General features: G+C 34.7%; 1 protein-coding gene across 4 annotated transcripts in view; it reads right to left on the minus strand.

Annotated features, from left to right (window-relative positions):
- The window catches only part of LOC148953654 (adenylate cyclase type 5-like), a 118,205-nt gene that overhangs the window by 52,630 nt on the left and 40,061 nt on the right, over positions 1–25,514 (minus strand). For all 4 annotated transcript variants that reach the window (XR_016143759.1, XM_089108401.1, XM_089108402.1 and 1 more), the window contains 4 exons: positions 20,509–20,640; positions 16,526–16,683; positions 12,976–13,118; positions 2,045–2,154 (listed from right to left, as the gene is read on the minus strand). Coding sequence is in view for 3 of the 4 variants with exons in the window: in XM_089108401.1 (XP_088964527.1) it covers positions 2,045–2,154; positions 12,976–13,118; positions 16,526–16,683; positions 20,509–20,640 (543 nt within the window). In the remaining variant the exon portion in view is untranslated. The remainder of the gene's footprint in view (positions 1–2,044; positions 2,155–12,975; positions 13,119–16,525; positions 16,684–20,508; positions 20,641–25,514) is intronic.

The raw sequence follows: 25,514 nt of genomic DNA on the forward strand, positions 1-25,514 counted from the left end.
AGTTTCAGGTTTATTAGAAATTGTTGTTAAAAATTGGACTTGCTTTAATAATCAAATATCTTTGAACAGCCAGCACTATGAAAAGACATTAAATTGCTTAAAAAGCAAAACACCTGTAATATATATTTTAACAAGGCATTAAAACAGTTCAAAAAGCTTAAAAAAGAGAACAAAAAGTTTCAGGTTTATTAGAAATCGTTGTTAGAAATTGGACTTGCTTTAATAATCAAATATCTTTGAACAGACAGCACTATGAAAATACATTAAATTGCTTGAAAAGCAAAACACCTGTAATATATATTTTAACAAGGGATTAAAACAGTTCAAAAAGCTTAAAAAAGAAGACTAAAAGTTTCAGGTTTATTAGAAATCGTTGTTAGAAATTGGACTTGCTTTAATAATCAAATATCTTTGAACAGACAGCACTATGAAAAGACATTAAATTGATTAAAAAGCAAAACACCTGTAATATATATTTTAAAAAGGGATTAAAACAGTTCCAAAAGCTAAAAAAAGAGAACAAAAGTTTCAGGTTTATTAGAAATCGTTGTTAGAAATTGGACTTGCTTAAATAATCAAATATCTTTGAACAGCCAGCACTATGAAAAGACATTAAATTGCTTAAAAAGCAAAACACCTGTAATATATATTTTAACAAGGGATTAAAACAGTTCAAAAAGCTTAAAAAAGAAGACTAAAAGTTTCAGGTTTATTAGAAATCGTTGTTAGAAATTGGACTTGATTTAATAATCAAATATCTTTGAACAGACAGCACTATGAAAAGACATTAAATTGATTAAAAAGCAAAACACCTGTAATACATATTTCAACAAGGGATTAAAAAAGTTCAAAAAGCTTAAAAAAGAGAACAAAAAGTTTCAGATTTATTAGAAATCGTTGTTAGAAATTGGACTTGCTTTAATAATCAAATATCTTTGAAAAGATGCAGTATGAAAAAATATTAAATTGCGTGAAGATAAAAATAACTGATGGTTTCAAAAATGTTTATATATATTTTAACAAGGGATTACAACAATTCAAAACCTTAAAAAAGAAAATAAAAAGTTTGAAGCTTAATAGGTATCGTTTTTAGAAATCGGACTAGCGTCAAATAGCTTTGAAAAGACTCCAATACGAAAAGACAGCAAATTGTCTAAAATTGTCTGCGGTTAGAAGACAAGCAACAATGAGGATCCATACATAGAAGCCTGGCACGTGCAGAGTGCCAGTGGTGAAGCCACCAGTCTCTCGGTACTATATATATATTCTTACATATATATACATAGATATATACATATATGTATGTATATATATTATGTATGTATATATATATATATATATATATATATATATATATATATATATATATATATATATATATATATATATATATATATATATATATATATATATATATATATATATATATATATGTGAATTTCCGAAATCTGGTTAATGTCCACATTCACCGGTGAATGTCCAAAATTCCTATTTTTCTGCTATATATATATATATATATATATATATATATATATATATATATATATATATATATATATATATATATATATATATATATATATATATATATATATATATATATATATATATATATATATATATATATATATATATATATATATATATATATATATATATATATATATATATATATATATATATATATATATATATATATATATATACATATATATATATATATATATATATATATATATATATATATATATATATATATATATGTATATATATATATATATATATATATATATATATATATATATATATATATATATATATATATATATTAAACTGTTTCAATTTTGTTTTTATCAGTTTGAAAATCAATTGCGTGACCAGGGTTCTATTTTTCAAATGGTTTTGTCAGCAGCTTCATTTTTACATGGGAGGTAATTCATATTGTTGCGCTTCATAGGGAGGAGGCAAAGAAAATCAAATTTAAAATTTTTATACAATTAATACAAAATTTCTTTGATTTTTTTTATGTCGATACTAAACTTACGTCGTTATTTTTGTCCATTTTCATGAAATGATCTGCTACATGTACTGGTAGAATATTAGCCAGTAATTTTTTGTTATAAGCCTGAAGATGCTCCATTTCTTCTTTTTCCTCTAGAAAAAAAAATAAATCTTTAAATATACTACTACTATTGCTAACAACTCACCGTAGCACCAAGCCGCCTGAGGCCAACATAGCTAAGCATGCTCCTCCTCCATGCCAATCTATTCAAAAGCTCTCTTTTTAGACCCACCCATGAAGTTCCCATTTCCTTTAAATCTTTCTTTATGAAGTCCTCCCACCCCAGACGAGGATGACCTGCTTTCCATTTAGACCTAGACGGTTGGCCAAAAAGAACAATCTTCGGCAATCTGTCATTCTTCATCCGCACAACGTGCCCTAGCCACCTCAACCTTTCTTTCATTATAGCCCTAGAGAACGGTATTGAACCACATTTTTGTGTAAACTATTGTTTGAAATACGGTCAGTCAGTCAGGTACCCAGAACAATCTTTAAGCAATTTCTCTGGAAAATATCTAGCAAAGCTTCATCCGCTTTTCGGACCGCCCACGCTTCAGAGCCATATTTGACCATTGTCATCACTATAGCCTCTAGAATTCTAATCTTGGTTTGCAGACTTATCTTCCTATTCTTCCAAACTTTTTGTAACTGTGAAAAAACACCCTGAGCCTTGGCTATTCTACTTTTAACATCTTCACTGGTCTAACCATCTTTACTAATAATACTACCAGGGTAAATGAAGCTGTCCACCTGATCAATCTTTTCATTACCCAGCGTCGCCTTTTCATTTTCACTTATTCCTAGCCTTTGTGATTTAGTCTTCTTAACCTTAATTTTCAAACCTATTCTAGCACCTTGAACCCGCAAAACCTCTAAAACTTCATTCATTCTTCTCCCACTTTCATCTAGGATGCTTAAATCATGAGTATAATCTAAGTACAGGAGACTTTTTCCTCCCCATTTGATTCCGTGGACTCCCATTGCCTATTCTGTGCTCCTTAAGACAAAGTCAATCAAAATAATCCATATAAAGGGGGATGGATTACAACCCTGCTTAACTCCTGATTTAATACAAAACCAGATACTAACCTCATTTCCTACCTTAACCGCAGCAGTGTTATGCTAGAATAAAACCTTTACTAAAGCTCTTCTATCAATAGAATCAAATGATTGCTCATAATCTATAAAACTGAGGACCAAAGGTGTTTGAAAACTCAGGCACTTCTCAATTCTTAACCTAACAGTGAAAATTTGGTCGACACATCCTCTACCTTTTCTAAAACCACACTGTTCTTCTTAAGGTTTGATTAAAACCGCACTGTTCTTTAACTGTAATTAAGGTTTTCCTAAAATCATTAGGTACTTCCCCTTTTTCAAAAAACATATTCATAATCTCCAGTAACTTATTTCTAACCTCAGAGCCACCATATTTAAGAAACTCATTTACCACCCTATCAGTAAATGGAGCTTTATTATTTTTTAGTCCTTTTAGTGCTGTCGCTAATTTCTCCTCACAAAACAAATCTTCATTCACATCCAAGGTATCACAAACTTTTTCATTTTCCTCTATATCTCTTCCTTCAACTCTATCTCGGTTAAGCAAACTCTCAGAATGTTTGGCCCATTTCACTTTAGTTTCTTCCTTATTGCTAATTGCGGCCCTATTCCTATCTTTAACTGGGTCAAGTCTGCATTGACTACTCCCTTTCAATTTGTTAACATTCCAGAACAAAATTTTACTATTATGCCGTCTAGCTGCATCTTCTAGATCCTCGGCAATTTTTTCCTCGGCAATTTTGTTTTCATATGATCTATCACTAAGGTAATTCTTGTACAAGTCCTTTCTTCTTTCTATCAAACATAAAGCTTTTTCACTAATATTCTTAGCTGTAGTTATAGCTTTTTTCCTAAGATACCTTCAGCAACTTCACAAATTATTTTTCTAAAATTATTCCAACCTTCTTCCACATTATCAAATTTTAAACTTTCAAGTTTAGCATTCAACTGTTCCTGGAAAGTTTCTCTCAAATTCATATCCTGGAGTCTACCAGCACCATAACTTCCCGGGAGATAGTTACCCTTCCGATATTTCAGCTTTAAATTAACCCTTGACACTACTAGATGGTGAACCTTACTTTTAGCATCAGTAACGGCACTCCTATATACCTTAGTATCTTGTATCGATTCTGCCAGTCTTCGGTTTACAATAACATAATCAACAAGGTTTGCTGTCTTACCATCACGTGAATACCATGTTAACTTATGGGCCCTTTTATGACCAAACACCGTTTTGGTTATAACAAGATGGCTATACCTACAAAATTGCAAAAGTCTGTATCCATTACTGTTTTCTTTTCCTACACTAAATTATCTAGGCTAGGATACCATCTATATCCCTATTTATACCAACATGGGTGTTAAAATCTCCCAGTAAAAAGACCAAAGTTTTACCTGGGACCCTGACTATTTGCTCGTGTAACTGTAAGTAAAATTCATCTGAGTCACTAGTACGTCCGTCAGTCGGTTCTAAAGGGGCATATACTACTATAACTTATACCTTGAACTTTTTAGTCATAAAATGAGCAATTTGTATTCTATTATTAATACCTTCCCAGCTTAAACAAAAATTAGCAGCTTCCTTATTCATCATGAGCCCTACTCCCTGTCTATGTACCCGATCCTTCCTGCCTGAGTAAACAAATTCTATATCACCTAATTTTATGCTTCCTACCCCTATATATATATATATATATATATATATATATATATATATATATATATATATATATATATATATATATATATATATATATATATATATATATATATATATATATATATATATATATATATATATATATATATATATATATATATATATATACATATATATATATATATATATATATATATATATATATACATATATATATACATATATATATATATATATATATATATATATATATATATATATATATATATATATATATATATATATATATATATATATATATATATATATATATATATATATATATATATATACATATATATATATATATATATCTGTGTGTGTGTTTATATATATTTGTATTATATATGCTTAGTTTTAGATAGGATATACACTTTGGTGCTTAGACCTATTAATTGTAAACATTCACTTTATTTAACAATCAAGTTGAAATCTGGCTTTTGGCCCATGTCCTTGTCGATGTCAGTTGTTTTTATAGTTTATTTTCTTTTGCTTTTAAAATTCGAATGCAAATAAAAAAGGCAAATCCTTAAGGTAGGAGATTATTTGGCACTTCACAAAGTATTGGTTTACAACAATAATATTACAAATAATAATGCAGAAAATTATCAAAATTTTATTTCGTAACTAAGGACACTTTATTTTGGAGCTTTAAATCTATGAAAAAATGTACATAGGATATAGTAACAAACTTCATGGTAACAAACTGTAAGTAAAGCCTGACACAGGCTTAATAACAGCCATAATTAAAAAAATATATAAGAAAACATTCATCCAAATAATTTGGTTTTATGATGATTCAAAATGTTTAAATTCATCAATCTTATTATTGCTATTATTATTATTTATTGAAAACTTGTCTTATTAGAAAAAGGAAATGACAGAGCACTATAAAAAAAAGAAAGAAGTAAAAGATCACTATGCAACTATTACAAGACAACTAGCATAGAGGGAGTTGGTTCCAAGCATGTTTTAACAACAAAATGACGGAGCACAACAGGAGGGCACTATGCTTTCTAGGACGAAAGACAATTAAAAACACAGAACAAATAATGAAAAACACAGGTACTTGTAACAAAAATGAAGAAAATGAAGAAAATGAGCTATGACAATGTACAGAAATATGGCTAATGTAAAAGGAGTTGTTTATAAGCGTGGTTTGAAATCTTTTGGTTGTGTTTTTCCATGAGCTTAACAACCGCTACATTAGGATCTGCTATGTGAAGTCTATTGCTGAGCTTTGAATTGCGTGTCCAAATTGGATGTCTCAGTCAATATTTTACGAAACGGAAGAAGGTTGAATAGCTTTTCAATTTATCAAAGTGTGTAAGAACCTTCCAGAAGGGGGAATATAGAGGATATGGGGGAGAGCAACAGTGTTGTACAGGGTTGACAGATAACAGCGATTAAAAGGAAGCTTAGCAGAGACTATGGAAGCGTATGAAGCTGATATGCGGCGTTTGATGTGTTCTGTCTAAAGATGATGAGTGTGAGAAATTGTATTTCCAATGGGAATGCCAAGATGACGGATTTGGTCGGACGGGCAGATCTTTGAATTTCGAAGTACAGTTTCATTAGTAAATGGGCCATTCCAAATAAAAAGGACAACGTCAGTTTTTTTAGCGTTGAATTCAAGACCAGATTTTAAATACTTGGTTTGCAGTTTTTGAAATGTTTCAGGAATTTTGTCGTGAGTTCAGCTAAGGTTAAAAATGTCATCAGCATAAGTGACTAAGGAAATATTATGACGAGAAAGAACGCAGGACATCTGACACTGATCTTGAGTCTCAAGGATGTTAGTTATTGAAATAACAAGGTGAGACAATGGCACCTTGCCTTGCTCCTTTCTTAACTGGCACAGTTCTATCCTATGGCTTCACCAATTCATCTGTCTCAAGGGGGATTTTACATTGGACTCGTAGCTTGGTATACATATCCCTTATAGATCTGATGATAGCTGGACTTACTCTCTTTCAGCAGCCCATAAGAGCATAAAGGGGTGGCTCAGGGAGTCAAAGGCACGGCGAACATCGTGACATCGAGAAGCATCAGGCAGTGCATTAACAACAACCACCAGGGCGTCCGCACAACCGATACCATGTTGAAAGCCAAATTGATGGGGAGGCGTGTAACATTTTTCTTCTAGCTCTTTTATGACCAGTAGCTCATAAAGCTTGTATAGGGTGGTTGATACAGTTATGGGTCGGAAAGATGTGCATTGACTGGAGATTTTTCCTTTTTTAGGAATAGGAGAAAGGTCTCCCACACAGAATGTTGACGGAACCAAACCTTGAGTAAAAATCATTTGCAGTGATTGAGTGTGATGTTCTAAAAGCGTAGTACCACCACATTTGATATATAGAGCGTGAATTCCATCTATGTCTCGTGACTGCTTTGGTTTCAGGCACATGATAGCATCGGCAGCAGACATTACAGATACATGTAATCAGAATCAGGGAAAACATGCAAAAATTGGTCAAGCTCTTTGACATATTTGTGGTCAAGTTTGGGGTCTGGTGGAGGAAATTCAGCCTCGTAAATAGAATACCAATCAGATAAAGGAATATCGGCAGCGGAAAGGGGAGTTTTGGGGATCCTGGGACGGATAGACGACCAAAGGAAATGAGGATTATCTTTATTTTTTTATGCTGTCTGTTCTGTGATTTGCTTACGGTGCTTCTGAAGCTCCTAACCAAACTTCTTCTTTGTTGCAATGCGTATGGAATTAACAAGACCGGACCGTGGTCGGTAGCATTCAACCCATAAATGTAGCCAAAATTTTGCTGAATCACCGGCTTGAGAGAGACTTTGATTTTCCTGCCACTTAGGAAAACTTCCTCGATGCCTACGCTTCAATGGAGCAGCACGAGATTCTGCATATTGTAAAGCGTGACATATTGCTGCACAATAAATATCAAGGAGGATACGTTTTTTCCTCAGCGGACAACAGTGAGTGCTTGATCAGCAGAACAAAGGATTCCTTAATCTTGGAAAAGATTATAGAAACACTATCCCAACACAACTCAGTGTTGATTGACGCCCAATCAAACAGTTCGTGGTAACGAAATGTAAATAAGGAGCGACCCGGCTTAATGGTAACCAAAACTCTAAAAAACGGGATTTTGATACCAATAGATACATCAAAAGAATCAAATTTTAATGCTGATTTCAAATATATAAATTTATAAATTCATCAAGTTTAGTCTTACCCATCAAAAGTTACGCACCTAAGAAAATTTGGCTGATTTTAGAAAAAGGGGGAAAGACCCCCTAAAAGTTATAGAACCTTAATGAAAATCACACCATCATATTCAACGTATCACAGAACCCTACTGTAGAGGTTTGAAGCACCTATCTACAAAAATGTGGAATTTCGCAGTTTTTGCCAGAAGAAAGATCACGGATGCGTGTTTATTTGTTGTTTTTTTCAGGGGTGATCGTATCGACCCAGTGGTCCTAGAATACCGTGGGAGGGTTCATTGGAACTGAAATTAAAAGTTGTAGTGCCCTTTTAAGTGACCAAAAAATGGAGGGCAACTAAGCCCCCTCCGGCGCTCATTTTTTCCCAAAGTCACCCGATCAAAATTTTGGGATAGCTATTTTGCTTAGCATGGTCGAAAATATGATAACTATGTATTTTAGGATGACTTAATCCCCCGAATTCCCAGGGGGGAGGGCTGAAAGTTAGGAACTTTACCCAATGTTAACGTATAGCATTGGTTATTGGGAAGTATACAGACGTTTTCAGGGGAGATTTTTTTGGTAGGTGGGGGGGGGGGTCGGGGGTTTTATGGGAGAATCTTTCCATGAAGGAAGTTTTCATGGGGAAAGGGACATTGCTTTGAAGGGGGCATCGAATTTTCCAGCATTATTAATCCAAAAGATCAGAAATTAAATTAAAAAAAAAAAAAGTATTCCAATTGAAAGTGAGGAGCAAAATCAAAACTTAAAACTAACAGAAAATATTACGTATATGATTCGGTTCACCCCTAGTCAAAACCTCGCTCTTTAAGCCAAAGATTTTTTACTACTTTCATAAGAGCTATTTATTCTAATTAACGGCGTTTGTGATTAATAGGTTATTTTTAAAGAGTTGGAACAAAATTCGAACTTTAGCTTAAAGAGCAAGGTATATACTAGGGGGCGAACCCCCTAATATACGTATTAAAAATCTGTGAATATAAAAGTTCGTTACGTAATTTAATTCGTAAGTTACGTATATTTATTGCTAATAAAAACGTTTGTAAATAAAATTAAACAAGTTTCGAGAAAACCATTTAACCAAATAAAAGTAAAATTACTATGCAATTTTCTTTTTAATTATTCATGTACAGCGAGCCAAAATTAAAACCTGTATTAATTCAAAAACGTTCAAAAATTAAATAAAAAAAACAAGTTTTTTTAACTGAAAGTAAGGAACGACGTTAAAACATAAAACGAACAGAAATTATTCCATATATGAAAGGGACTGTTCCCTCCTCAACACCTCGCTCTTTACGCTAAAGTTTGACTTTCTCACGACTCTATTTTTTTTTTTTTAATAAAAAACTTTAGTGTAAAGAGCGAGGCGCTGAGGAGGGCACAGTCTCTTTCATATACGAAATAATTTCTGTTCGTTTTAAGTTTTAACGTCGTTCCTTACTTTCAGTTAAAAAAACTTGTTTTTTTTGTATCATCTTTGGCCCCTGGGAATTTCCCTGGAGAGAGGAGGTATGTTACCAGGAACTTTGTTCTGATCGGCGTGTAAATTGAAACATTGGGTTTTGTGTGTTTTTTTTTTATAGATCAAACATTCTTTAGACCAAACTATAAGTAAGGCCACAAATGGCTTTTTACCCTAAAATTTAATTTAGTTCCTAATGTTTTGTGAACCACTGCTCAAACATAAACACCATTAATTCAAAATAAAAACATATTTTTGAAGCACAATGAAACTTTAGCAAAAAGAGTGGAGATTGAAGAGGGGATTAACCTCCTTTACATGCAGAACAATTTCTTTTCGTTTTAAATTTGAATATCGCTCCTAACTTATATTTGCCGAAAACTAGTTTTTTATTTAATCTTTAGAGAGGATGAAATGCATTAAAGATGGAATCGTACACACAAAATGAAAAAAAAAACTTCTAGTTAATCTTAAGACCTTATTTCTGAGATGAATTCCTCCTACTCTAGAAAATTGTAATATGAAAACATATTATCAACTCTCCGTAATGGGTTTAGCTAGATAGACATAAAGGCTGAAATGGTAGCAGGTAATTAAAGTTAGCCCTACCCCTGTGAAACCCATTGCGTCCAGTGGTGGATCCAGGGGGAGGGTGCGCGCAACCCCCTAGCGCAGTCTCAAGTAGTGTAATTTACTTAATTAACTCAAGTTTGCGTTAATTAAACTTGCTCATAACGCAAGTTTGTCGGATCAACCTATTTTGTGCCCCCCACACTCAGCAACTATTTTCACACACACACACACACACACACACACACACACACACACACACACACACACACACACACACACACACACACACACACACACACACACACACACACACACACACACACACACACACACACACACACACACACACACACACACACACACACACACACACACACACACACACACACACACACACACACACACACACACACACACACACACACACACACACACACACACACACACACACACACACACACACACACACACACACACACACACACACACACACACACACACACACACACACACACACACACACACACACACACACACACACACACAGGGGCAGATCAGGTATTTTTAGGTGGTGTGTGTGTGTGTGTGTGTGTGTGTGTGTGTGTGTGTACATTATTTCGCTGTATGACCTTTTTGCGCCATGCTGAGTTCTATGTCAAAAATACTATCCCACCAAGGTTTTATATTTGCCTCAAAAGCTGCTCCTTTTGTTCCGAAAGAAATTATGGAACGGATTATGGAACACACACACACACACACACACACACACACACACACACACACACACACACACACACACTAACACAGAAATTATGGAACGGATTATGGAACACACACACACACACACACACCACCCTAAAAAATACCTGATCTGCCCCTGATTTTGTCCCTTAAATACCTTCTAAAGAGTATCTAAAACTTATACTTGACAAAAGATAGTAATTTTGAGCTCCTAGCTGGCTAGTTGCCCCTTTCTTAGGGCAAACCTTCAGTGCTTTTCTACTGCATATACATCTATTTGAATGTGTAGTTTATTTAATTTAAATATAGCTTTTGTAGGAAGGAAAGAAAAAAATAAAAAACTAGCTGAATTGCATGACAAATATTAGAAATAAAAAGAAATCAGATAAAATTGCACATTTTCCAATGTTAAACTTTTTTTAATTTTAGTAGCGAAAAATATTCTTTTTTTATAGTGAGTCTAAATAACTATGTTTTATTGATTGTCGCTTTGTGTTTCAGAGGAAAATAACGTTAGAAAGATCTAGTTGGGAATTTCCCTCTTAAAACGTTTGTAAACTGTTTCTAATGGGTAATATTAAAAATAAAAAATGCAATTTATACAGAGTCAGCATAAAATATAGATGTTTTTCGATTACTTAAAAGTATAAAAGTTAAGACCCTGAAATACTTTATTTAAGAAAACTACCAAAATCATTTATTGCTTCTTGTTTGTTCAGGCATAATAAATTACTACTCTTAGTTTGGTTGGTCAGATACAAAGAAAAGAATATTCCAATGCCTATTCCACGTTGTAAAAAAAAAAAATATATATATATATAGTCAAATTAATATAAGAGCACTCTTAAAGACTATTAAAAATATTTAGGGTACTTTCCTCAGATCTGCCTTGGTGTTTGGATCCCACACAATATAACTGATAAACAAAAGGCTTCGAAGGCAATCATAAAATGCAAAAATTTAATTGCTTCTTACTGAAGAAAAGTTTACTGAGATAAAGATTAATTTGTTCTTTGACATAAATCATGATAGAGAAACCAACATTGCTGTAAATTCTTCTAAAATAATATTTGTATCATCACTATGGGCATGTACAGATCTTGCAATAATCCACGTCCGGGGTAACCATAATTCATATTGGTCAATTAAATCAACTATTGGTTAGAGCCATAATTGGTAACCACTATTGGTAACCATAATTCATATTGGTCCATTAAATCAACTATTGGTTAGAGCCTTTATTGGTAACCACTATTGGTAACCATAATTCATATTGGTCCATTAAATCAACTATTGGTTAGAGCCTTTATTGGTAACCAATATTGGTAACCATAATTCATATTGGTCCATTAAATCAACTATTGGTTAGAGCCTTTATGTGGGATATCAGCCAATGTTGCCGTCTAGAATTTCCGATAAACGATTCCTGACCTTGTGAAATAACAAAAAGTTTATTAATATGCAGCAAGGTAGGAATAAACGTTTGAAAAGTGACTCTTTGACCTTGTCAAATTTGAATGACAGTTTCATACAAACAATTAAGACCTAGTGAATTATTACCACTGATTCTGGCCCCTTCTGAAGTGCTCCTATGAATTACTCATTGGGACACTAGTTTTAAAAAATGAACCTTTTTATTGGTTGGTAAGATGGGGTTCACTTTTTGGGGCCTATGATGCAGGAAAGTGAAAAAGAGAAAGAGAGGTGACTTTTTTTGGATAGGTGTAGAACCTTTATTTGGGGTAGAAGTAAGTGTTGCCATCTAGAATTTTCGATTGACGATTGCTGAAACGATAGTTTCAGTTAAATGATGGACTCTATTTAAGTTTGTATTTCAGGAATAATGTGGTTTGTACTGTTTTGTTTATTTTTTCCTATTTTTGAAGTTCGAAAGGAAATTCTAAGGACTCATACAAGCAATTGAGAACAAACAGAATACGTTCACTGATTGTGGTCCCCTCCGAGGCATTCTTTTGTATCTTTTCTTAGGAATTGAATACGTATAAAGAAATGTGTTAAAAAAATATAAGCAATAAGAAAAAAGTTGGATTATTGTAAGAAGAATGAGGAAAGAGGTTGAAGTAGCTAATCCTCTATTGTCTTGTCGACTAACTGACCTAAACTTACATCTTAGTAAAGAAAAAAAATATGGAATTAAAATATGCAAGAGGACATACTGACCAGTTGCTTGCAACTTCCACAGAAAATCCAATCTTGAAGTGGCTTCAGTCTGCTGGCTATGCATGACTAAAGCCAGAGCAGTGATGATTAATGCCACTGCATTAAGCAATGAATTGGGAACTCCAACCGATGATGATGATAATCTGTAAATAAAAAAAAAAGAAAACGGAGGGTTTAACTTCAAAACAAGAAAGAGAAAGAGAATCTCTTTCTTTCTCTCTCTCTATCTCTCTGTCTCTCTCTCTCTCTCTCTCTCTCTCTCTCTCTCTCTCTCTCTCTCTCTCTCTCTCTCTCTCTATATATATATATATATATATATATATATATATATATATATATATATATATATATATATATATATATATATATATATATATATATATATATATATATACATATATATATATATATATATATATATATATATATATATATATATATATATATATATATATATATATACATATCTATCTATCTATCCATCTATATATCTCTTGGAGGGATAATATTTGGGTCCCGATGTCATGGGCCCCCACTTTTCATGTGAGAAGGTGTTACGAAGCACAAGATTTAGCAAAGATCTCCAGTGATTCCACGAGCCGCTGGGTTCGTTGTGCAGTAATATTGAGATCAATATCCCCCCGTAGCCTTAGTCTTAAATAAATGTCTCAAAAGAAAATTAGTGACACATTGTTACCATGAACTGTTTGATATGGCGGAAGAGATGACAGAACTGTTTAATTTTGACATTAGAAAATAATTGAATGACCAATTGCATTTGATAGCTTCTCTCTATGCTAAGTGGCTGGATTTACACACTGATTCAGTCAACAACCCTTCAGTTGACCAAGATGTCTGATAGCATGTATTACCAAGATATTCAGGGACGTGGACTGCTGAATTCAAATACCGTCAAGGACAAGATTGGAATTTTTGAGCTAGTATAGCTAAATATAATAAATTGCGTTTTTTGTTTGGTGATCTGTAGTCCTATTTTTCTTTATAAGGCACAACGAGCCGAAAGATTCTCTTTTAGACCTCTTAGCGTGCTGCTTAGAGGCATCAAGTCATCCGCACAGGAAATTCAACTTAGATCCAAGCCTTCCAAAAAATTGTCCCTCGAACCTCTATAGTTAAAGATTGCTTCCCAGCAATGAAGATGCTAGGACTTACAACAAATTCTTACCCAACACCTTCAAAAAGTTAAATGGGTTCAGAAGGCTCTTGCTTGTGGTGATTGGCAATTATTTTTCACTCTAAAGCTAAACGAACATGCAGATGGGAGCAACAATTATGAAGAAGAGGAATATTGGGAATTAAACTGAATGTATACGGCACCCCAGTGCTTGCGCATGAACGGTAAATACATTGCATCAAAAATGTCGATGGTGCAGACAAACAGTGGATTTTTAAATAAAGATGTAGTTCTTATTAGTCTTCTACAGTAGCCGACGGGCGTTTCCACGGGGCAAACCCATTTCTGAAGCTTTTTGTGTTCTATTAACGCATGCGACATAATGTGGGGAAAAAATATCTTCTCAAACACTCGATGAAACTGTGATAGCTCATGGCTTGTACAAAGCAAATTATCTCGATCTCTTTTTCAGGATGTTGTATGTGTGTTAATCGTGAAAGTTGAAGGTGTGAGTCCTTTCTCGATGCACATTTGGAATAGTAAGGATAAGTACTCATGTAGAAGTTCTGCCAATGCTACACAAAACTGACTGCTAATAACAGTCAAAAGTCATAAGCGTATCTCGTAATTCTTTTGCTCTTCTGTGGAATTTGGGTTCAATATACCATCTTCTGAGTTACAACAGTTCAAATGAACATTCACATTTGACAAGTATTTAACTCACAATTCACAAGTTTATTAAACAGTCTAGCTTAGACCAATTCCTTCGGAATCTGACGTTAAAAATCCTGAAGAATTCTTAATTGTTTGATTGCATTCTTAAATACAGCGAAATACATCTTTTCAATTATTCATGCAGGAGATTCTATAATTAATGATCTATCTATGTAGTGATTAATTAAAAAGCGAAGTTTTCTGATGAAAGTAAAGAGCGAAGATGAAACTTGAAATGAAAGAAAAATATTGCTCTGCAATTTATGCAACATAAATCTGTAATGTTAGAACAATTAAACTCACTCGTGATGCTTCTCCAAATTTGCAGAATTCTGAAAGACGAGCACTTTACTGAAAATTTATCTCATATGAGTCAAGTTCATATGAGTCAAGTTTCGAGAGAATTAAAAGTGTATACGAAAATTTACTTATTTTGAGACCGGTAAAAGACTATTGAGAGCCTTATATAATTAGTATTTTATTTTCGGCAGGGTTTTTGTTGCTATAGATACCGAGTCTAGTTTACGAAGAGCACGTAGACATGATTAATAGCTTTTAGATGAGCCATTAAACATCTCTCTACAACGCTGAAATTGATCGCTCATTCTGCATAATAGCTTTCAGCTATTACGGTTTTCAACCATAGAGACTATGCCGGGGCTCCTTTTATGGTTACTGGCATTTTCATTCCACTTATGGTACCAAAAGTACCACTTTTGGTGCCATATGGCAGTTTTTGAAGATTTTATCAATACGAATTTATAAGAACCATGTAAAAATAAAAACTATATTTTTATTTTTGATCAGATTTGGAACATCGCTATACAATTTTGCAGTAGCCTGCTAGTTCTGTCAGTCAGTAAACCATTCATGGAAAGAGGGGGATTGTAAACCCCGGGCTAAGGTTTTTCCACCATATAAATTATGATAGAGTACCCTTTTCATTCTTCTCAGCTTCTTCATTCCACACCCAGAGAGTACTATTTAAAGGACATGTGGAAATTATGCTGAATTTATGGAAAAAACAATTAAATATAAGGATTATGTTTTAAATGAGCTCTTAAACAGCTCTCTAAGATGTTCCAGGGCCACGCCAATGGCGTAGAAGAAATAAGGACCCATCATTGCTATGCATGCAAAAACAGTAATTTTAGTGATTGTTAAAGGTGACAGGCTGTAAGTCTCCTGCATAGGCTTTCTGGCATTTCAATCGGGTATTTTTCGTTTTAATTCAATGCCACTTTTGATGAGTTTCAAGCTCTTTTTCAAAATTCCTGTAAATTTGTTTTCGATATAAAATTTTACTATTAAGATTAATTTAAGTAATAATTGCCATTTCAGAATCAGCCGAAATTAGTAATTTTTTCCCAAAAGGCAGTTAAAAAAAGAATAAAATAAAAACTTATTTTTAAACTTTTTGTTACTATGGGCCATTGACGACTGATTACTGGGTTGAGAAAAAGCGTATTTTTCAAAAAGACAAATCTTCTTTTTATATCATGATTGGGTACCAGTAATAATTCTAATGTGAAACGAGTTGGAACAATTTTATTATTATTTATATTTTTTGCACGATAATTATTTGTAAAAAGAAAGGATCAATAGAAACCTATTAGATAACAATAATGCACTTTTAATGCTAATGAGTGAAGGTCGGAATGAAATGAATCGTTAAAAAAAACAATTATAAGGCTTACTTACTCTGTGAAAGACGTTCCAAACGTGTCCGTAAATACCACAAACATCAATATTAGATAAACTCCAACAATGGTGCCCAAAACCATTGTCCGTAGACCTGTAGTCAATTGTTGGAACGCTGCACATGATATTATCACCAACATTACACATAAGTGGAAATACTAAAAAAAACAAATATGTTTTGAAAATGGTATTAAGCCCATGGTAATAACACATAACAGTGACCTTAATCAAACATGGAAAATATTGTGGTGCCATTTTTATAACACTTCCAGAGATGGATATATAGTGTTTTTTTTTTTTTTATTTAGGCAGTTGTTTATGATATCCCACCTCCACCCCATTTTAATTATTCAGAACTCTATTTTAAGGAAAGATTAGACCTTATACCCATCATACTTATAAAAAAATTTAAAAAAAAGAAAAAAAAATACATTTGGTTTAGAGACCATTTCTTCCAGAGTAAAGGCCAAGATTTTTTATATTCAATCGTGTTTTTTAATATAAATAGAAAAAATAAACATAAATTATGCTCCTCTATGCAACAACCACGTCCAGTCCCTTAAAATTAAGAATTCCTCTTAATCCCGTGTTATGGCTCTGATTTCACTCTGCAAAAAAAACTGCATTCCTCATCAAAACAATTCAACATCTAATAAATCACTTCTTCCTCCCCGAAAGCTCAGCCACCTTAACCTTGCAACATAATAGTAGTAATCATCAGGAGTGTCCCACGGCTCATTTCATTGGGGGCAGGGGGAGGGGGTGATCTTCTTTAATTTTACCGAATCGCTACTTGATTTATGCCGAATTTTCTGCAGAAATCAGGAATTTTGCTAAATTTCGGACGATTTTGCAACATTTCTGCCGAACTTTTTGCCTTCGGCGAAATTTTACCAAATGCCAAAAACGTTGGAGAGAGGGGGGAGCACCCCCCCCCCCCCTCGAGATGACCCTGGTAATCATAAGCACGCAGAAAATAATAAGAATAATTAAGTAATCAAATAAATTAAAAAGATCTCTTAGTTATTTGTTAACTCTATTTACTAAAAGGCAATCAAATGATTGCTTTAAATTATTTTTAAACGACCCAAGGGAGTTCCTACACCTCAGCTGATAAGAGTGCATGCTCCACACTTTCACGCATGCCACACCAGGGACAAAATCCGATCGTACTGTAGGTGTTTCTTCTCAGTAGAAGGTTTGATCCTTATGTCATCTTCCTAGGATGTAGTTCTGATACCAGCTCGCTCAGATGTTGTTCTGATACCAGGAACAGATTGTGGAATGCTGATGGAAGTAATACGGCCCGTTTATCCCCCTCATTGATCTTAGACAGTTTGGTAATCTCAAATCCACGTCAACCTCTCATTACCTGATCCATCTTGCCGATACCATGGGTAAATTACTTGAAAAACCTAACAGGTGGCTGAATCAGATTTTTATTGATCTTCATAGAGCTTTCAATTTTATTAACCAAAAATTGCTCAGATAAATTTATAAAGGAATTCCACATTGAAACTTTCCTTGTTAAGCTCGTTGCCTCTTTTCTCTCTAATAGGTCTCAAGCAGTTAAATATCTAAAATGTTTCTCAGATCATCTCTCCATATTTAATGGCGTTCCTCAGGAGACTATTCTAGGCCCTCTCCTTTTTTCACTTATGATTAATAACCTTTCAACCCTTTACGACAATAGATGGAAATTTGTCGATGACTTGACAGTTTTAGAGATATGTCACAAAAACATGTTTAGCAACCCAATGGGCATAGTCCAAGATATTGCCTGTGAGACCTCGTCTCTTGACATGACAGTTAACCCTTCTAAACCCGCAACACTCTTAGTAACTTTCCTTAAATTCCCTCCACTTTTTCTTGCTCATATTCCTCTTGAAACCTCTGTCACATCTATTAAACTCCTTGGTGTTACAATTTCTTCCAATTTGAAATGCGATGCCCATATAAATGATATCCCACGACAAGCCAACTCTTCGCTTTCCCTCCTTAAACTTTTAAATAAATTTAGTTGCCCCCAATCATATTTACTACAAGTATACATTTCTTTTTTGCGTCCCATATTAGAGTATGTTTGTCCTGTGTGGCACCCTCTCCTCTCAAATGACGCAACACAAAAAATTTAAAATGTCTAAAAGAGAGCTCAAAGAATTATTTTTAAAGAGGGCAAGATACCATATTTGCTTTTGTTAAATATTTCAAAACTAGAGACCCTCAACAAACGAAGAAATAATTTTTGCCTCCGTTTTGCAAAAAATCCCATAACAAACCCTCGAACGGCAAGTTTTTTCCCCAAACGTCACTCCCCATCCAGATTACGGCCGCCTCGAGCTGTTTCTGACCATCCCTATTTTGTCCCCCATTCGCTGCGTAACTTTCAGATACGAAAAAACATTTTTCCCCTTCATCACAGAAAAAAATGATTAAAATGTCCCAATAGTTTCTTTTTTCCCTCTTTTTTGTTTACTAGCTGATGGTGCTGCCCAGGTTCTTGCACTCATTTGCTTGTCCCCCCCCCCTTTTTTTCAGTTCCCCCTTTAATTTTTATATATTTTATTTTTCATTCTTTTTTTAGGGGGGGGGGGGTATTTATTTATTTTTGTCTCCTCCCTCCCCCCCTTTCTTGACCAGTTTTTATTTTTTTAACTCCTTTATTGATTTACTGTAGTTAAATTATTGACACTTTCTTAGTGTCCCTTTTAATTTATATGTATTTATGTCTCGCTCTTTTTTTTGTGTATATTCTCTTATTCCCTCTCCCCCTTTTTTATGTCTGTTCTAATTATTTTTCTGATTCGTATTTGTGTAAGTTTAGTTTGACAAGTTTTTATCTTTTTAACTTTTTAATTGACTTTTTACAGTTTTAATTATTGACTGTTAAATGATTGTTCATTATGATTTTTCTATTTCGTTGTTGTTTTTTGCACTTTTGCCAGTTTTAGTGCAACCATTTATATTGTCGACTCCGATGTCCGAATTTGGCCCTTTGTGGGCTTGTGATAGTGATCTTTTTGGAATAAATATCTTATAAATCTTATAAATGAATCAAGCCTTTTGATGCGGGATGTGAGTGCTAACTACCAGCTCGACACACAATATTGTAGATGACGTTTGATAAATGTATTCTAAAGTAGGCCAAGAGCTTTTAGAGCGAATGTAAACTTCAGTTTCCTGACAATCCCAATATTTCGGGAAAGCTTCATCACGCATATCCAGCATGGATATGATGAAGGTAGGAGTGGTTCTCGTCAAGGACTGCATCTAGGTACCTCGCATAACGTGTTTCTGGTCGCTTGATCTTTCCTCGAGAGGTCGTTAGTCCTGATATTTCCGGATGGAAAGTTCCAACCCTTGAGAAGACAAGAACGCATGGTCTGTCAACTCCAAGAGGGAGTGGTTCTTACTACCCTTGAATTTTAATTAAGGATTGAGTTTTTGGAAGGAACTTTTTTTTACATAGGATCTTTTATTTCTTACAGTTACAGTCATGAATATCATTGGTCTAAGTGCTATAAACCATTTGCCCTTACCAGAAATACGAATAAAGGGGAAAACGAAGTGATAATTGTTTCGGTTTTATTAATGTCATCTGGTAACACTCGCCCCTCAGGATGAATACAAGATATCTTTTATTTAAGTACTCTTGAGCATTTTCCCTGACTAGCTGCAAGAATAAGAAGAACAAAAGCTGCAACCCATATTCTAGTTTTTGTTTAAGTCCTCAGGTGGCATTATGCCCATCATTCTACGGCATGATTATCTCTCAATAAGGTTTTTTTTATTATTTAACCCTAGAAAGCAAGCATTCACATAATTTCAGACAGCTAGAAAATATTTTATTTGGAGACCTTTGAGTAAAACAGCAATACTAATTCTCCACAAACATCTCAGTGATCTTCGTAATAGGCTTAAAACCTGTACCAACGCCAAAAAAATATATGTTTTGTTGTAATCAGAAGGGAAAGACTACCTACCTCGGACGGGACATCATTCCAGACGTTTCGAGTGATGTTCACTTTCAGCATTTCACCAAATCCAAATGGTCTATCTGAAGCATTATTTTGCAACGGATGGTTGGCTAATGAGCTACTATCTCTCCTTAAAACCTGAAAGATTATATCAAATTGTTTTTTAGTAGTAGACATTAGTTATATAACCTTTATGTATTGCAATTTCTAAATTTTCTTTCTTTTTCAGACATAACAGTGACGAGAGATATGTATGCTCTATTAATTACTAGATGGTGTTTTCAAGAATAAAAACGATAACTCGCTCAAACAGACAGAACATGAAAACGTATTGGCTTTTTTCAACTTCCTGTTTTAACTTTGCTTCAAATTAAAAAAATGTAGCTATTTTAGCTTTCATTAGTAATGGCTTATTACAGCTGAACTTTTGATTAAAAAAATCTTCTCTCTATTTCTCTCTCTCTCTCTCTCTCTCTATCTGTCTATCTATCTATCTATCCATCTATATATCTCTTGGAGGGATAATATTTGGGTCCCGATGTCATGGGCCCCCACTTTTCATGTGAGAAGGTGTTACGAAGCACAAGATTTAGTCGAGATCTCCAGTGATTCCACGAGCCGCTGGGTTCGTTGTGCAGTAATGTTGATATTAATATCCCCCCGTATCCTTAGTATTAAATAAATATCTAAAAAAAAAAATTAATGAAACATTGTTACCATGAACTGTTTGATATGGCGGAAGAGATGACAGAACTGTTTAATTTTGACATTAGAAAATAATTGAATGACCAATTGCATTTGATAGCTTCTCTCTATGCTGAGTGGCTGGATTTACACACTGATTCACTGATTCAGTCAACAAACCTTCAGTTGACCAAGATGTCTGATAGCATGTAGCATATAGCATGCATCTCTCTCTCTCTCTCTCTCTCTCTCTCTCTCTCTCTCTCTCTCTCTCTCTCTCTCGCTCTCTCTCTCTTTCTCACAGCAATATTCAGCAAGCTAGATGCCCACTCTACACAACCTTCGGCACCATCTATGGACGATATTGATGGAAAAGATACCCCTTTGGTCTAATGTCTGCACAAGACGAGTTCCAGAGGAAAATGAGAGAGGCATTTAAAGGATTAGAAGGTATTAAAATACTTGTGGATGACATTCTAGTGTATGGAAGAAACCACAAAGAGTATGACGAAAGGTTTGAAGCTGTTCTTAGAAGATCATGAGAAAAAGGAATCCGTTTTAACAGTATTAAATGTGAGTTCGTCAAAGACAAAGTAAAATATCTTAGACGTATTATTAGCAAGGATAGGATAAATCCATACCCAGGAAAGATCAGGGCCAAACGAGACATGCCAAATCCCCAATTCAGAGAAGAGCTACAGACACTGTTAGGAATGCTCAACTTCCTGTCAAAGCAAATACCTGACATATCCTCCAAAAATTTCAGGTGAACAGTTGATCACAAATCTTGCATGGGACTGCAAATCAGAAAATCTTGCAAGAACTGCAAATCAGAAAATATATAATAGTTGAAGTTAAGGTTGATGCTTCAAAGAATGAACTTGGAGCCAAGCTATCCTAAAATGGGAAGATAATAGGTTTTGCATCCAGAACCCTTGGTAAGACAGTACACAACTATTCACAGCCGGAAAAATAACTATACGCATTCATGTTCGGATGCAAACACTATCATCACTATATTCATGGTTGCAAAACATCATAACAATAGATCTTCTTCCACTTGAGACCATCCTATTGCGTCCACTCGTTGATGCACCAGGGCGATTGCAGCAAATGGTGATCCATATCCAGCCGGATGACCTAGAAGTATACTATATCCGTGGATCAGATATTCCGGTACCCGATACACTCTCTCAACTTCACTTGCCAGATACTGATGCCCAAATGAAGAATGAAATCAAAGTCTGTGTGGATGCAGTGATGAAATCTTTGCCAGTAAGTGATTCCAAACTAGATGAAATACGCCATGAGCCAGAGAAAGTTGCTCAACTCAAGACACTCATGGAACTCATGAAAATGCAAAATTATGACCTATAAAACGACGGTCATGCCCAACAGAAACTATCCAATCCTGGAATATCAGACACGAGTTAGTGATCCATGATATGATAGCTCTAAAAGGCCACAGAATCGTTGTACCCCATCTTCTCAGAACCAACATACTTCACCAGCTTTACTCAGCACACTTGGGGATAGACAAAACCCAACAGAACGCCAGAATGATCGTCTACTGGTCAGAAATGAATGCAGACATCAAGGTCTTCGTCCAAAAATTGGAAACATACCCACAATTTGCAATGAATAATCAAAAGGAGCCATTGATCAGAATGTCTTTATAAACTGAGATCGGCAGCTATTTGACACCTTAAAAAATCGATTTTTCTTTAACAAAAATTTACTTTCTCGTGAAATGTAAAATTTCTTATATAAAAAACAGGAGAAAATACCCCAAACTATGCTTGAAAGCTATTTTAAAAAGAAACTCTTTGGAGATTTCCATGGATATGACCAAAGTAGAAGCTTTGAGCCTGGGTGGGGATCAAAGAGGAGTCTTTGAGTATTTTGACCACAGGTGACTTATTGATGCAACTTTCTTAAATTTGGTAATTTTTGTGAGCATTTGGAAATAAAAGACAAATACCAGCCGCCCTCACTGCTATGGCAGAAATCTGACACTGACCTATTTGAGTGGAACAAAACCTGTTATCCAATAACTGCTGACTATTACAGCAGATATTTTGTAATAGATAAACTACCAACACAGACATCAGCTGCAATCATTAAAAAACTGATAGCTAATTTTGCACGTTTCAGAATCCCTCAGTTGATATCTTCAGACAGTTGATCTCAACTAATCTCTCAGGAGTTCAGAGACTTTGCGCAAGTATTAGGAATCAGTCTGAAAACCTCCAGCCCCATCTATCCAGGATCAATTGGTCTGGTGGAAAATCAGTACAAACTTGGAAACAAATACTAAGGAAAGCAAAGTAAAATGGAAGCAACCCACATACTGCAGTTCGAAAACATGGAAACAGCCCAGTTGAATGCATCACCCGCCAAACTCCCAAGAAGCTGCCGGCTGTGGTCTGTCCTACCATCAACATACCATCAGCTGATACCCAAAACTATCCTCCTCCATACCTGTCTACAACACAGGTCAAAGGAACAGGAAAGACAGAAATCCTATCATGAAAAATCCGCGAAACCACTATTTGAGTCACAACCGGACGACCAAGTTTATGTCCAGAAGAAAATGTACGGCCCCTGGACAAAAATGAAAATCGTATCTAATCATGAAAACCCCAGATCATATGTAGTGGAGACAGAAGACGGTTCCAGACTACGATAAAACAGAGTCCACATCTCCCGGCGTCCCTTTACCATAGCGGAGGACGCAGTCAGAATCACGCTGATAACAAGGGACGAAAGTAGCTACACCTCCCCCTCCCCTCACCCGAATAACCTCAGCCAAAACCTGCAAATATCGGAACTCCATCAAGAAGTTTCTCAATTCCAAAAGAAGAAGGCGAGCCATCTTCCCCGCCTTTCGGCCCGCCAAGTATCATACCTACATCCCAAACTGCGGCCGCAACTTGTCCAGCCACAAGGACTCAACCTTTCACCACCACACCAAAGGTCATGCCGCATACCCGCAGTCGCAGAGTGATTAGACCACCCATAAGGCTGGACATGTAAGCAGACATTCCTAGATCAAAGGAAAGGAGATGCAGCATTGTGAACTAATCCGCTTGCTTGTGTTTATATGCTCGTGCTTATATTATGCATGCTATTTGCTTGTGCTAATATTATGCTTTGCTATTTGCTTGCGTGTGTTTATAATATGCTTTTGTTCTAGGAGCCTGACTTATAAATAAACTATAAATCAAAGAATTCTACCGGTATATAACAATTATTTATAATATTTATAATGGTACATAGTTGTTATGATGGTAAATAAAAGGCACACTTCAGAAGAATATAAAATTTAGTAAAACAGATTATGTCCACAAAGAAAAAAACAAATTAGTAAGGGGAAGGGGGGGGGGGCGGTAGTGGTTAGTTTCCTCATCCTTACATGATATTTTATCAGATTTTGGATGTTACCTTTCCCAGCTTTACTTCTCTAGCCTCTAGCTTTACTTCTAGTTTGTGGATTATAGTAGAAAGGCATCATGAGCTCGTGTCACGCACCCCTGCTGCCACCTACAACTTTTTTTGCATCCCAAATAAGGGCATAGCCTCCCTAGGGAGAATGATTACGTAATGGGGTCAATGACCTCTTTTTCCAAGGTCGATTTATTTGATGTGTCTGTGTGTAATAGCTCCGGGGCGAAGGTTGCACATGCGCATTGATTTCTAACGGGAACAATGTTATTGATCTAGGACTCGAGGGGGAAGTGAATTTCCGTGGATTTACATAATCACTAGGGGAAATTATTGATTCACGAAGGGGGAATTAAGAAACAAACATGGCTTCATTGTTGTTTGGTTAGCTTAACCTGAGAAATAGCACCTGTGAACTTGATTTACATTATCGCTAGGGGAAATTATTGATTCACGAAGGGGAGAATTAAGAAACATTAAGGCTTCTTTAATCTTAGGTCTGTGGGATAAACGTTCATTAGGACAGAGAGAAAAATTAATATTCTATTTTTAAATAGGGCTTCATTGATCTTTAGTGTCAGGAATTATAAATGACATCACTTGTTATCTTGGAATTATGCGGGAGTCTAAAGAGATAGAAATTCTATTTTTAAATACGGCTTCACGGAGCTTTAAGTCGGAGAGATAAATTGATATTCTAACGAAACCCTAATAGTTTAGCTAGGAAAATTTATGAGATGAAGAGATTAACGTAGGAAATCGTTTCCTAGAAATTTGAAATGCGTTAGCGCACAGATGCCATACAAAAGGAACACGCTGAAATTACGTTTAGGGATTATTTGGGCGAAACGGTTTTATCCATTTTATGGGATTATTTTGGCGAA

The sequence above is a fragment of the Artemia sp. Qi Xiang Cuo genome, chromosome 3 (assembly GCF_049724085.1).
Source record: "Artemia sp. Qi Xiang Cuo chromosome 3, ASM4972408v1, whole genome shotgun sequence".
NCBI lineage: Eukaryota > Metazoa > Arthropoda > Branchiopoda > Anostraca > Artemiidae > Artemia > Artemia sp. Qi Xiang Cuo.